The sequence below is a fragment of the Rhea pennata genome, chromosome 7 (genome assembly GCF_028389875.1).
Source record: "Rhea pennata isolate bPtePen1 chromosome 7, bPtePen1.pri, whole genome shotgun sequence".
Classification (NCBI taxonomy): domain Eukaryota; kingdom Metazoa; phylum Chordata; class Aves; order Rheiformes; family Rheidae; genus Rhea; species Rhea pennata.
In genome coordinates, this window is record NC_084669.1 from 17,397,078 (window position 1) to 17,410,933 (window position 13,856).

The following is a 13,856-nucleotide window of genomic DNA, read 5'->3' on the forward strand; positions in this document are numbered from 1 at the left end:
TTAGTGTCACAGGTTAATTTTTACCAAAATTGTTTTTTCTCTTTTTTTTTCATTAAAAGACAATCGCACCAGTCACCAGCAGCCTCCTTCCATCAACAAACCTCTCCCAACCATGCCCAGTCCAGCTGCATCCAGACCAAAGAAACCATCTAAGCCATCTCTGCCATTGCCATCTACTGCTCCAAAACCAAAAGTACCGCCAAAGCCTAAGGAGTGCAGTGACGATGAGGTAATGTTCATAGATACGCTTGTTTGGATTGTTTAAATGAATGATGGCCCTACAGCAATCACGAGGTAGATCACACACAGCAGTTCTAGGTGCTGGTCTCCATACCAGCCTCTCTCTATATAGTTCAAATCATTCTGTGCATCACAAGCAATGATCTGCGAGTACCAGGCTAATTCCTAGTGGCTATCTGCTTACTTCAAGTATCCGTGGAAGCCATTTAGAGCACAGAATAGTTTCTGCTCACCCATAACAGGCTGCAGGCAATAGAGAGCGAGCAACCTTGAATGTTACAGAGAAACAAGGGGAAGGGGGGGGGGGGTTATCCACTAGTCTGTAGTTGGAGTTACTTAATGAAGGGTTTACAGTCTCGGGGAATCCCATCCATATAGTTTGATAAATGTCTGAAATAGCAGTCACTGTGAAATGGCAACTACTGTGAGCTGCTGCTAGGACTTCGTTCCCAACAGTTCTTTGAAGTGATGCAGATTTAACCGGTAGGTTTCTGCCCTGCCTTCCTCGTAGGACAATTACATCGTTCCAGTGGACAATGACGACGACAACTATATCGAACCCACGGAAAGCAGCACGTCACTACCTACAAGATGTGAGTTTTAGTCAAGATTAAGATGAGAACTGTTTACTACCTTGTTAGGAACATCAGTGAAAAAAAACAGATTGAATTAATTTCTATTTCTATGGTTGAAAGAGAGGAGGTGCAGCTGATAGAGAATACAGTGCGCCAAGAAGCGGTTGTCTCCTTTGGCCATGACAAGGCCAAGGCAAATTATCTTTATGTATTTTGGAAGCCACGTTTAATTCCTCTCTCTCCCATTCAGCTATTTCAAAGTGCAGCCCAGGTATATCCAGAAAGCATGTCATGGCATCAGATTGTTTTCTGAGCCTTTTTAGGCTTTCAGTAAATACAAACTTTATTTTTTTAACCTCACTAGCTGAAGTACATTTAGCAGGAGAATGAAAATGCAGTCCTAAGGTGAAAAGTAAACAGAGAAGAGTGTGTAGTTCTGTTCTCTGACATTACTGACAGCATCAGACCTATTCAGCAAGGCATGAACACTGTGAATAATGTTTCCCTTCTGAAATGAGAGCTTCTTTCTGTCTTGGTTGACTTGTTCAAGGTCACACAAGAAGACAGCAGCCTATCACTAGTACCTTTTTAATGTTTATTTTTACTGTATAAATGTTACTTTTTTAACATACACACATATGTACGTACATATGGATGGATGGATATACACACACATATGTTTATCTGTTTTTAGCTCCTGTGAACAGATTTATGAAGCCAACAACAAAGTCAGCCTTCCCCACTTCTGCAACGCCTTCTCTTACTTCTGACATGCAAGGTATGTGGATTTTGTATCACTGATAAAATAGTATAACCAAACAGTGAATGATATTAAATGACACTTGAAGTATTCAAAATATAAACCATATGGCATACTTCTGCAAAATAAAAGTATGCTACCCCTCAGGTATTTCTGTTTTGTAGTTTTTTGTGTTTTTTGTGTTTTTTTTTTTGCCTAGTTTTAATAGTAAATCTGTTCTAAGAATGAATAAAACTGGAACAAGCTATTTGCCCCCAACTAACTTATTTTTAGTCTTCTGCTCCAGTAGAACTCAAGTGGATCAATACAACTAAAATAGTTACAAGACTCAGCATGTTATTAATCTCATTACTCTATAGGGACCAAGACTCAGTATTTTAAAATCACATCAAGATTCAATCTTTATGAATTTTTATATAAACTGATGTTTTACGTACCCTGTGATACAGTGTTCCGGTTTGTATGTTCTGTAAAAAGCTGTTATTTGGAAAAAGGAATAAAAAAAAAAAAAAAAAAAGCAGAAGCAAATAAGAGAGGGATCACATTTGCTTTTGAAAGTGCAGTTATAATTGCTTAATCTCCCTTAGCTGTGCTAGCTCTGAGCTGTTTTGTTTCCTCATCATGATACTAATTTCTTGGAAAGTAACCTTTACAAACTGCTAACACAGTTCTTTAAAAGACTGCATATTCATTAGTAATGTGTTAAACCTTCAAGTCATAAACTACAAAGTTTTTTCTCATTGACTTAAAGTTTTGTCACATTTTTAAGGCATTTTTAATGCCCTTTCAATCCTGGCCTTTCTGTAAATTAGTTTTTGACCAACAACCATCTCTGGACAGATTTGTCACTAAAAAAATAAAATAACTCCCCCTAGTGGGTACCTAAACACTTTTCAGCACAGTAAAGGCAACAAAGTCTGACATTAAATTTATTGAAATGTAGTTCAATTTTCATTGAAGAAACTAGACATAAATAAGATGCTAGTGATTTTTGGCTTTTAATATCTGTGAATTCAAATACAATGTGGGACAGAGCTCAGATGAAACAACACAAATGAGTTGGTTTGGATTTATGATTCACCTAATCTTTACCTCTTCTAGTGTCAAGGGAAGGCTAAATGTTACCACAAGCATTCATCTCCCTTTCTGCAAAAAAAAAAAAAAAAAAAAAAGGCAAAAAAAAAAAGAAAAAGAAAAAGAAAAAGGTGGGGGTGGGGAGGATGGACAGGAAGTTTCACTTACACAGTGACTGTTTATGCAAGCTCTAAGGGACTTCTTCAAATTATTTTTCCAGAAGCAGAAGTACAATCCTAACCATTTTTTTTTTCTGCTAAGGCAACCTGTGCTGCATTTTTACTAACTAAAGAATATGTTTTTCCCTCCCTATCCTATAGAAGTCTATGAGGTTCCTGAAGAAGAGGTAAGGCCATTATGAATTTTATCACTCATGTTGCTCTCTGTCCATGAGGAAAAATAAATAAATGTGACCGGGGGAGCAGGGGAGAAGATTACAAGCTTTTCAAAGGGGAAAAATGGGAACAAATCTGTGTGCACCTAGAACTTAATGGCAGAACAGAATAAATTGAGGAAGGTTTGATGCTTCCCAGTCCTGTGAGATAGTGGTCAGCCTGGGAAGCAGCAGCCTACGCGAATGCTTTCTAGAAGAACAAGTGCAGCAGAAGGAATGATGACATTTCTGACACAGTCATTTTCCTCCTACTTGCCACTACTGCCATGACATGTGGCCTAGCAGCATACTTAAGGCCTCACGTTTTTGTGTTGAGGTATAGATTTCTACAACTCTGCCTAGTAATCTGCACCGAGATGGGATAGGCAGAAAGTCAGCTCTAGTAAATCTGAGTTATTGCTATCATAACAAAAATATGATTATACAGATGTATTTTATGAAATCTAAAGATAATCAAATAATTCAGTGCGTTTTCTCTTAAAGGAAAAACCAACACCATCACCAGTAACCAGGTAATCCATTGCTATGAATATTTGTGCATTACTTGAAATTTGTCAGAAAACACATTTTTTCTTCTTGATAGCTATACATTTAATTATCTGTCTTCAGAATAGCTTCACAAAAATAATTAACTCATTTCTCTGATACTTTTAATAACACCAGAGTAATATATATGAAAAATAAATCTCTCTTAAAGGCATTTTTAGGATTTTGAAAGGATGGGGAGGAGAAATGCTTTTTTTATTCATTATTTTAAAATAAAATTTTCCTTTCTGAATTCATGTTTTCTTGCTAGGTTCACTAAGCCACTTCCTTCTGCGCCTGCTCAAAATTCAGAGCACTCCCACGTGCACAACATGTCACCTAAGTCGGATGCTTCCAGGTGAATCAAAAGCAGCTTACGTAAATAACAAATATTAATGGAGACAAACTCTTCTGTTCTACTGTGTACCCTTCAGACAACGAACAAACGTCAGGACACACACAGAACAAGCTAGAGATTTTGGGAGAAGTTAAAAATGAAATTTTCAGCTTCCTTGTCAACTTCCGTACTCAAGTCACTTTGCCAAATCAATGCTATTTTCTTGAATGTACCTTTAGGGGTGCATTGCAGGAGTAAAACCTCTCTGCAAGCCAATCTCAAGTCCAGTTGTCAGTCTCTGCCCCCTTGCAGACAACCCCTGCTCCCTTGCAGGGGATAAGGCACAGGACAGCTGGTAAAGTGGTAACAGGTGGTAAATTACCAATTTATATTCCAGCTTTCAGGAGGGAGAGGCAAAGGAAGTGGGAGTATGCAGCCTATTTCACTTCAGAAGAAGTGTAGCGACTAGGTAACCAAGACGCTGTCTCATCTCTAGGAGATCACTGTACAAAATAGGGCACGTGCCCCAGGAAGAGCAGGTGGCATCCATAACGTGGTATCTGTCAGGCTGTTCAGGGAGGCCCTGGGGAGGGTCACGGGGGACCCAAGGTCCAGGACAGAGGCTCTGCTACAACAGTTCCACACTACAGGCAAAGAGTCATCACAAGTGTATCTAGCTGTGACTACATCCATTTACTGCAGACCTCATTCCCTCTAGATCTTGAAACATGTATCTGAGCCAAGCAATTAAAAAAAAAAAAAAAAAAAAAAAAAAAAAAAACTTTTTAGTTTAACCTATTTTGTTTATTTTCCAGAAATATTGTGCCTCTTCCCAGAAATCGTCTTCATCCAAAAGCAGTGAGTAACTAATGTGCTGCTATAAAAAAAAATCTGTTAAGCTTTCCCAGTATCTGTGTTATATATGGATGCTTTTTATTATCTGGATTAGATAACAGGAACAGATAACTTTTTGAATTTCAGATTGACCTAATATTGTAATTGTGTTCTTTAATCTTTTGGACAGAAGATGCATACTTGACATCTGTATTGGTTTATGAAAAATTTTAAGGGGTTTAAAGGATAAGTCTAAGTCCACAATAATAACCTTTTCTACTAAAAAATGCCAGTGCCACTCCAAGAACCTTATTTTCAGTAACAATGCATGATTCTGCCCAACCTGAAGCACCTTCTTTTAGCCTCATCCATATTCAGATAACAAAGGATTAATATTTTCTGGAAAATGGAGTCTTCCTGTGACATCTCAGACTGGGTAGTCTGAGTAACCAGTATCACTTGAAAATACAGTCCACAAAGCAATAATTATAAGCTTTGGATTTACTATGTCTGGGTTCATCATCTCTTTTTTTACCTCTACCCTAGTCCATCTCCTTCAGTACGCAAGAACAAAGGCTTTATGAAGCAAACAACTTGGAAATGTATTTAACCAAGCAGCAAATGGGCAAAAGCAAATACAGAGAAGGTTCTTTTCCTGCCACATTAGTTCATTAGTGCAGAATGTTCTGCACTATAGCTTCACTAACATTTGCGCCAGCACAAGAGAGAGCACGCACATCAGGAACAAACCACCAAGAATCAAGGTGACAGTAACCGCATCAGCATCAATGCCAAAAGTTATGTGCATTGAACTCTGTCCCAGCCCAGTGCTCTGAACTGTCCTTAAGAAATACCGTTTTCTAGTAACAACTACACAAATAAATTAGGCTTTTAAATTTAGGAGTTTGGGATCATACCTAAGTTGGATGCTAAGGTAACAACATAATGCAGATGGCTTAAGAACATCTTATAGTCTCACTTTCAGTCTAAATTTCTAGATATGCCAAGTACTTCTGATTTCTTTTTTCACACCACTAAATACAACAGCAGTAGCATTTTAGTTTCCCTTGCACTTGATCACAACATTCTTCCAATTGATTTGATCTATATCCTGTAAGATGCTGAATGGTTCCTGAATGGTGCCAAATCCAGGACTTCTTTTATGAAATGGTTTGATTTCTCAGCTTTTCTTACCAGTATAAGGTTAAAAAAAAAATCCATCTGAAGGGAGAACATTGGACAGCAAATCCACTCTGATCAGTGCTAACACGAATACTCCCACTTCAAAATGCTCTATTACCGTTTTGCACCTGCAACGTCTCATTAGATCGCTCTCGCAGCGTACCTCTGAAATGGGTATTGTAGCTTTGCAGGCAGAGAATCAAGAGAGACGAACATTTTGCCAGGGCCACATGCTGATTAGTCACCCAGCAAAGGATGGGGCTTCCAAGCAAACTCTCATCTGTACAAGAGGTGTAATCAGCCCCTGCGTATTTGCGGTTATGCAGTTCAGCACAAGAGCCACCCTACGAAGGAATTATCCAGCCTACTCCAAACTTCCGCAAAATTTCTGCATTCCAGCTCGGAACTTAAACACGCACCAAAAGATCCTGCTGCAAAATTTTGGGCAGCTTTTCTCTATGCTACATGAATCCCAAGCTTATCATAACGTCCAAAAATAATTTGTGTGCTAAAATATTTTTAATTTCCTGATGAAAGTTGATAAAAAGGATGTTGAATATTATATGCATTCTGTACCAATACTTTTTAAACATTAGTGCAGTTTGCCAAGAACAGATTATTTATGCACCTCCCATTAGATAATAATTTATATTTTAATTGCTCCTTGTGAGATCTAACATTTTTTTTTCCATTACAGGACCGCGAAGCAAACGATAATGAGGAAAGTAAGTATTCTGTTTTGAAGACATGGTGACATGGGAGGGATTCATTGTAGTGTTATTGGTGACCTTAATATACCATGCAGTAGAGTGTGTCAGTGTAAGTTTTATCCTTATCAATCAGCAATGAGGAAGACTACTGAACTCTTCTCTAGTTTAATCAGCTTGAAAACATATCAAGAAAGAACTTAAACCAAAGCATACTTTTTTGTACTTTTATTACTCACGCTGAAATGGCTGTACTATTGCAATATGGACCTTTATAAAGCCCACTGTTCAGATATTGCTGATCTTGTATACTAAATATATCATATGCATTTCTAGATCATAGTTTCAATAGTACTCAGGAATCCAGATTTCCCACTGGAGCAGCTCCTTCTCCATTACCTAGGGTCATGTGAGTAAAAAGCAATACAATCTCTACTTGGAGGGGGATGGGGTAAATTGCTAGCTGTATTAGGAGCAGAATCCTATCCTTGCCTGTGGCAACTAGAATTCAGGAGAAATTTCTATTGCTTTTCATGAAACATAACCTGACTAGATAAAAGCAAGCCAGGATCACTGCTCTCATGCCATCCTTCATTATTTCTGCAATACTGTTTGTATGGCAGTGCCATTGCCCTTCACTGCCTCCAACTGATGGCAGATGCTAGCTGGTTTGCTTAATTTAGTCACATACCGCAGCCATGGCATGCGCATGCTTATAAATGTAGATATAGTTGGATTTTTTTCTGTTTCTTGAAACTTTTCTGACCCACCCAAGTTGCCATCTTAGGCCCTGGACAGAGCATAGCTTCCTTGCATATCATAGGTACCTTTACTGAGAAGCCACATTACATCAGATACCCTTCATCTTTTTTACTGCTGCTACCGCTATCCAGTAAAGAGCTGCATGTCACCTTGGCCAAAAATATCTTGGGTATCAATTCCATGCATCTGTTAAGTAACCATACTTTTTTTTTCCAAACTGCAGAAAGAAAACTTCTAATGCAGTAAATCCAGCAGTAAGTTGACTTATAATTGTGTAATTATGTGATAATTTTAGAGGTAATTTTTAATTTTCTTGCAAGACAATTTGATCATAAATTTGGGCACAACATAAAGGCATGAAAAGAACAGGGAAAAAGGAGTGAAATAAAGAACATTAATTACAAGCATTTGGGTCTAGTTATTTGAATGAAGCAGCAGTAAGAAAGCTCAAGTAGAAGAATGTAGATTAAATTGATGTTTGGATATGATACTCTAGGATATCAACAATAAATGCACAGTGCAAAGACTAAATAAAATGAGAAACAAATGGGAGCATGGGCCATTCAGAAGTATCAGCTGAAATCTACAGGGACTGCAAATGGAGAACATGGATATATTGTAAGAATGATAGCTCAAGGAAGATGTAGGCTTTTACCATAAATAGTCAGAAGATCTGCAATAAATATTTCATCATAAGAAAAACAATGTCCCAAAAACCTCTTGTGGGAGAACTAGTTTAAATTTTCAAATAAATTCATTTGAAAAAATATTTTAAAACTGTCAATTTATTCTAATTTTTTTCAAAATAAAAGAAACCGAAAGGCTGAGACAGTTTTTACTGTCAGCTAAACTGAATTTAAACTTCAATAAAGGGAAGCGTTCAGACCTTTAGTGAGCATAGCTTGACCAAGTCAAGAATATTCAAATTTTGATTCATAGGTATTTGAGATGGACTTTTCATCTTTGGATGTCTTGAGACCAGGATGAATCATCTATTAAAACATAAACTTATTCCTCGGGGGATTCCATGCACTCATCTTATTAAGCATTCATATCTAGATTTTACCCTTGTCCATCTTGTTTACATATATAAACAGAGATTCTTTCCAAATCTATTTTGCAAAATCCAAAGCTTTGGGATCATACAACTAGAGGATAGTCACAGAATGGTCATGTCCCTATCTCCTAATACTTCTGCGATGCTGTCAATTCTAAATGTAAAAGGGTTAAAAAAAAACTATTAAAAATACATATTCTGTACAAATAATATGCCATATAATATTTGATTTCCTTTTCTTTTATTGCAGAAACCAAGTTTACCATGCAAAGAGGCCTTAACTGTAAATGAAGGTAAATTATCTCCATTACTGTGGAAAATGTTGGCTTTCATCAGAATTTAATTTTCTCTCATTAAAAATGTAAAACAAACAACATCACATTCAATTTATTCTAGGTTTTTGAAGGGTTTTGGTTTTAGCAGTATAGCACTGCCTCTGGCCAGCCATAGTGGCACTGAACGTCTGAGGCTACTGGCAGGGTAACGTAGAACATAACGTATCGGCAACATGCCATAAAGCGGGGAAGGAAGGGAGGGGAAGTGCGAGCGCATCATCCCGAGCTCGGCAGAAGCCGCTGCGCACACACGCGCCTCCTGGCCAGAGACAGTCCCTCGCCCAGGCACAAAACGCGGCTTGCTCGGCGCAAGGCAGCAGCTGCCCGAGGCAAGCGCTCAGCGGGAGCCGCCGTCTAACACGCGGGCGAGAGGCAGCCGGGCGGCCGCAGCTCCTCCGGCTGAGTTCCCGCAGGTCCTCCTGGGTCTCGTAGCTCCCCTCTCGGAGGGCACCATCTCCCGCTGAATTCCTCACAGCACTCGGAGCACAGCTAGTTGCCTACAGATTTGGTGGCATGCCACCAGTCAATAAAGCAAGCAGCTGGATGGCACGCTGCCATGTTTTTAAAAAAATACAAAAAAAAATCCTTCAAGGACTGGGACTCTTATAGTAGAGACAATATATTTCTGAAGTCTTGACTCTAAAATTTGTTTCCCCAAATTACAGAGAAACCTACAGCAGCAGAACGACGGCGAGGTGCCAGTCAAGAGCTTCCTCTTCCACCCTTTCCAAGTGGTGCCCAAAAGTAAAATCCCTTTTCCTCCTCTTGTGAATAGTTCAGTGCTCTACCGCACAATCTGGACACAGGTGTGGGAGGTTCAAAGGGAAGCACTGTTTTCTCTGTAGCCTGCTGGTTTTTTTAAAAGTCACATTTCTTAAAGCCTCACAGTAGCAAAAATTAAACCTAGCAAATGTAGCCAAATACTATAAAACTACCACCAAAAAGCATGGGTGGATATGGCCTCTAAGTAGGTGATGGAGAAGATTTAAGCCAAATGTTCAAATTCCTAATTGCCAGTACTAGTGGGAACTTATTCTAAAAAATACCTGTATCTGGTTCTTTCTCTCAGTGGGCTAATGGGTGAGAAGCATGTCCTACCCTTGCATGCTTCCAAATACACAATTCTAATGTGTAGATCTCTACAGACATTTTTTATAATTTCTTGCTATATATTTCAGGACTTTGCTCCAAAAGCCCTCAACTCTGCCAAGTAAGTATAGTTCAGATTTTGAATTAAAATGTGATTAATCTGTAAATTCAAAATAATCTTTCAATTAAGATTATTTTTCAGATGTCATGTGTATTTGTTAGTTTGGAATTAACATTTGTCTCTGTAATACATACAAATAGGACATTAAATATCCAAGAGGCTATGTAACAGGTAGTAAAATTAAGGGAGTAGACTAGGATTATTGTGTAAATAGATGGGAATTATGTGCCTCACTCCCATTTATGACTATTAGAAATTTTTATGAAAGGCAGTTTGTTTGGGTCAATTTTCATCAAAATAAAGATTCCATACATCTTCCTTGCCACAGAAAAACTCCAAATATAATTTCTTCTGGGCTGTTGCAAGCTTCTTTTGCCTGGAAGCTAGATAGATTTTTTTTATTGCTCTCAGCCATTTATTCTTTTTCTATAGGGAAAAAATGGTATTTTTATAATGGCAAATGCTAAAGCTCTTCTGTAAGTAATACTTTCAAAGAGGCACTTAGGAAAGTTTCAGTTCACAGTTAAAAACAAATCAAGTAATTTGTATATGAACTCACTTTCATAGAGAAATCTCTAGTCTCTTCTTAGCAGACAGACATTTGTCTGACCTTCCTATCAGCCCTTTTCTGTATGCGTTTCTGTCTGCACATTCCTTTTATAATGTGCACGGCTGATGAGAATTGCACATAGCAGTCTGAATGTGGTCTAGCTTATACTTTGTACACTGTTATTAGTACTCCCCTATATTTCCTGGAAATGTTTGCTTGATGTATGTTGCAATTGCATCTCCTTTTACACTGCAGAATCATAGTAATAGTTCATGTTCTTGTGATGGACTGATGCTCCTAAGCTTGTCTGCTCCTGTCACATGCAACTATTTGCTCCAACCTGTAGCATAAATTCCTGCTCATCTCTTAAGTGTAACCAGTGGAATATTACATTTTGTACTATATCTGTTACTCTGTTCTAAACAAGGCTCTGATAAGCAAATTTCATTAACACACTCTCATTTTGTGCCAGGTCCCTAGCAACTCTATCACAGGTGCAATTGGTCCCAATCTAAAATGTCCTTTCAGCACAACCTTCTGTCTCTTCCTTATCACTACAAAAGTCTTGCACTAACATTCATTTTCTTCTTTAAAAGCACTAATTTCCCACATGGCACATTATCAAATGCTCTACCAAAGTCCACGGTGAGTAGAGTACCATATTCCCTTTTCAAATAAATTAGTTATTTTATGAAAGAGCTATAATGTTAGTCTGATTTCATCTAGTTGAGTAAATGCCAGATTTTATCCTGAATTTTTTTTCCCCTTTGTCTCCACATTTTAAAATACTCTTTCCTTCAGATTCTCTTCTAGGACCTTGTGTTCTGTTGAGTCAGACAAAAAGGTCTATAGCTGCTCAGGTCACTTTTTCCATTTTGTTAAATATAACTATTATGTTTGGTATTCTTCAGTAATACAGTACCACCCTGACTTGAAATTTATTTACAATAATTGCTACCAGCCCTGTAATTTCATGTGCCAGTTTTTCAGACTTATGGGATAAAGATTATCTAGGCCTGCCAGTTCAAATGTACTAAGCTTCCACAATTTTGCTTCTAACTTGGTTATGGAAATTTCGATTCCTGCACCAGAACTCCTATTTAGTACCTAGATTATCTTTAAACTCAATGCAGTTCTTTCTGCAGACAGTCCCATTCTCTCTTTTCTTTTTCTTTTTTTGCGTGGTTAAGGAACCTCTTATTTATTTCATTTCCTTTGTAAAGTCTAATTCTGGCAATTTTTCATTCATACAATGGAATCATCAGCTACAGCTTTTGCAACCAGTCAGTCAAAATTTGACAGGAAAACAATTCTTAATCTTCAATAGCCTTCTTCAGGTAATTATTCATTCACTGAGAGCTGGAACTGCTCCTTACAACTTTTGCCCCACACGCCTACTTGGAATGCAGCTTCCAGATAACTGCCTCTTCACTATAAAGAAAATCTAAATTTATGTCACACAGAGGTCTTTTGAGCTCTCCAGTCCAACTGTATTCTCCAGTTCTCTGAATCATCGCACAATCACTATCATATTTATATTTATCGACATTTATTTCCCATATTTCTATCACATCATTAGCATGCAACAGTACTCAAACCTTTTCCTCTTAATTTCTGGATTTCTGAGATTCTTCAACATCTGTCTTTCAGCCATGATTTTCTGCTATGCTCTCCATTCACAAGATATCACGTTTTCTACTGTGCTCTATTATTTTCAAACTTCATAGTCCTTCCTACTAGTTCTGCCTCTCTTTTGATGCCTAAGCTCTTTGCACACATGTGCAAATAATTCACTTGGATGAAATAAGTGAAAGATGATCTCTGAACTACATGAGTTTTGACGACTCCCTCACCTGTATGACTGCATCTCACATTAGATTGAGTACTTTTCACATTGTCTTCCTGATTTTTCTTTACTTGTTGCTATATTCTGATTTGCTTAGGATTGTTTTTTCTTTGCATATTAAATACAGCTTTAGCTATTAACCATGTTATTTTCAAATTGTTTCTCTATTTTTATATACAAGGATCCTCTTGTGAGCAGACAAGGCACTCTCTTTTCTGAATGATATCACAGGTCAAGCATTTCCAGATCTTCCAAAATTCTCACAGCAAATAATTATGTATAACAAAACAAAATGTACTTTAGAAACTTAAATACGTTGTTCTCTGTCTTTTCTAGAAGTGCCAGAAGCTGCAAACCGTTCTCTGGGTGCTTCCCCTCGCAGCAGTTTTTCATCAGTTTCAAGTATTGCAGACCAGGTATAACACTAGCTAAAGACAATTCAAGTTCAAGAAGTCCACTAATCCTTTAGTTTACTTAGAGTAGTATTTCCTATTCCTAAGTCAAGCTCCTTTGCTGAGGCCACACATTCAATTTTCCCTTTATATAAGGACTTTGGCCCCATCTGCAGTGAAAATTTTATTTATGGCACAAGTAATCTAAATGTCTGCTTTCATCCAAAATGTTTAGAACACATAGCTCAGGAGAGCTCCAAAAAACCACAGAAAAATGCTTAAACAGTATTACACCAAACCTTAGCACTCTACCAGTTATTTTAAACAAAACCTGAAAAGCTTCTCTGTTTAGTTAAGTTTCAGGTCTTCCTAAATCTCCAGTTCATAATACACTACACAACAGGTTTCCCTGTATCAAATGATAGAGTATTTAGTTTAGCCCTTAATAACAGATGATCGTAAAGAGCTTTTAATTGCCTTTTTCTATCTGTAGCTATACTTTTACCTGTTAGGGTTCTGGAAAAAAAAATGCACCAAGCAGATCCAATGAAGCCATCTGTAGCTATAGCATTAGTATGCACTGATGTGCTAAAAAATTGCAGAAACTTACAGGAGAAAAAGGAAGCAGCTCTGCTGAATAGCCCAACACAGCAGAATGCCATTATGAACACTGCCTGGTTTAGTATAGTTTGGGGTTTCAGTAAAACTTGTAGAGACAGAGAAAGAAGCTGCTGCTACCTTTCTCTGTGGACTCTGTGATGCCTCTCCCTACACTGATCTACTCCTTTCTGCTCCCTTAAACAGACCCCTCTCATTACAGTTAATACTAAGGTAGTTTTATGACCTTTTTTTTCCTGCTTTGTTCCAACATTAAGCATTAAGATTAGTCATCGGAGCAAACACAAAGCTATTTTCATTTCCATACTATACTCCTTAGTCTCCTTTTGGATGAAGGGAGACCACAAAATGCAGGAAGCCATTCCTATTAGCCTAGTAGTCACAAATAAGGTAAAAATAGTTCTGTTGAGTGCAAAACAAAGGCTCTATTATGCAGAGCCAGTAACGCCATATGTTCT

General features: G+C 37.8%; 2 protein-coding genes across 4 annotated transcripts in view; one reads left to right on the forward strand and one right to left on the reverse strand.

Annotated features, from left to right (window-relative positions):
* The window catches only part of BLNK (B cell linker), a 98,528-nt gene that overhangs the window by 79,098 nt on the left and 5,574 nt on the right, over nt 1–13,856 (forward strand). For all 3 annotated transcript variants that reach the window (XM_062579647.1, XM_062579648.1, XM_062579649.1), the window contains 14 exons: nt 60–229; nt 752–833; nt 1,510–1,593; nt 2,970–2,995; nt 3,527–3,555; nt 3,840–3,926; nt 4,721–4,763; nt 6,619–6,646; nt 6,965–7,037; nt 7,614–7,644; nt 8,698–8,740; nt 9,448–9,526; nt 9,961–9,992; nt 12,725–12,804. In XM_062579647.1, the coding sequence (XP_062435631.1) occupies nt 60–229; nt 752–833; nt 1,510–1,593; nt 2,970–2,995; nt 3,527–3,555; nt 3,840–3,926; nt 4,721–4,763; nt 6,619–6,646; nt 6,965–7,037; nt 7,614–7,644; nt 8,698–8,740; nt 9,448–9,526; nt 9,961–9,992; nt 12,725–12,804 (887 nt within the window). The remainder of the gene's footprint in view (nt 1–59; nt 230–751; nt 834–1,509; nt 1,594–2,969; nt 2,996–3,526; nt 3,556–3,839; nt 3,927–4,720; nt 4,764–6,618; nt 6,647–6,964; nt 7,038–7,613; nt 7,645–8,697; nt 8,741–9,447; nt 9,527–9,960; nt 9,993–12,724; nt 12,805–13,856) is intronic.
* Nucleotides 1–13,856, reverse strand: part of ZNF518A (zinc finger protein 518A) — a 36,892-nt gene that overhangs the window by 2,938 nt on the left and 20,098 nt on the right. The gene's annotated exons all lie outside the window — the stretch shown is intronic.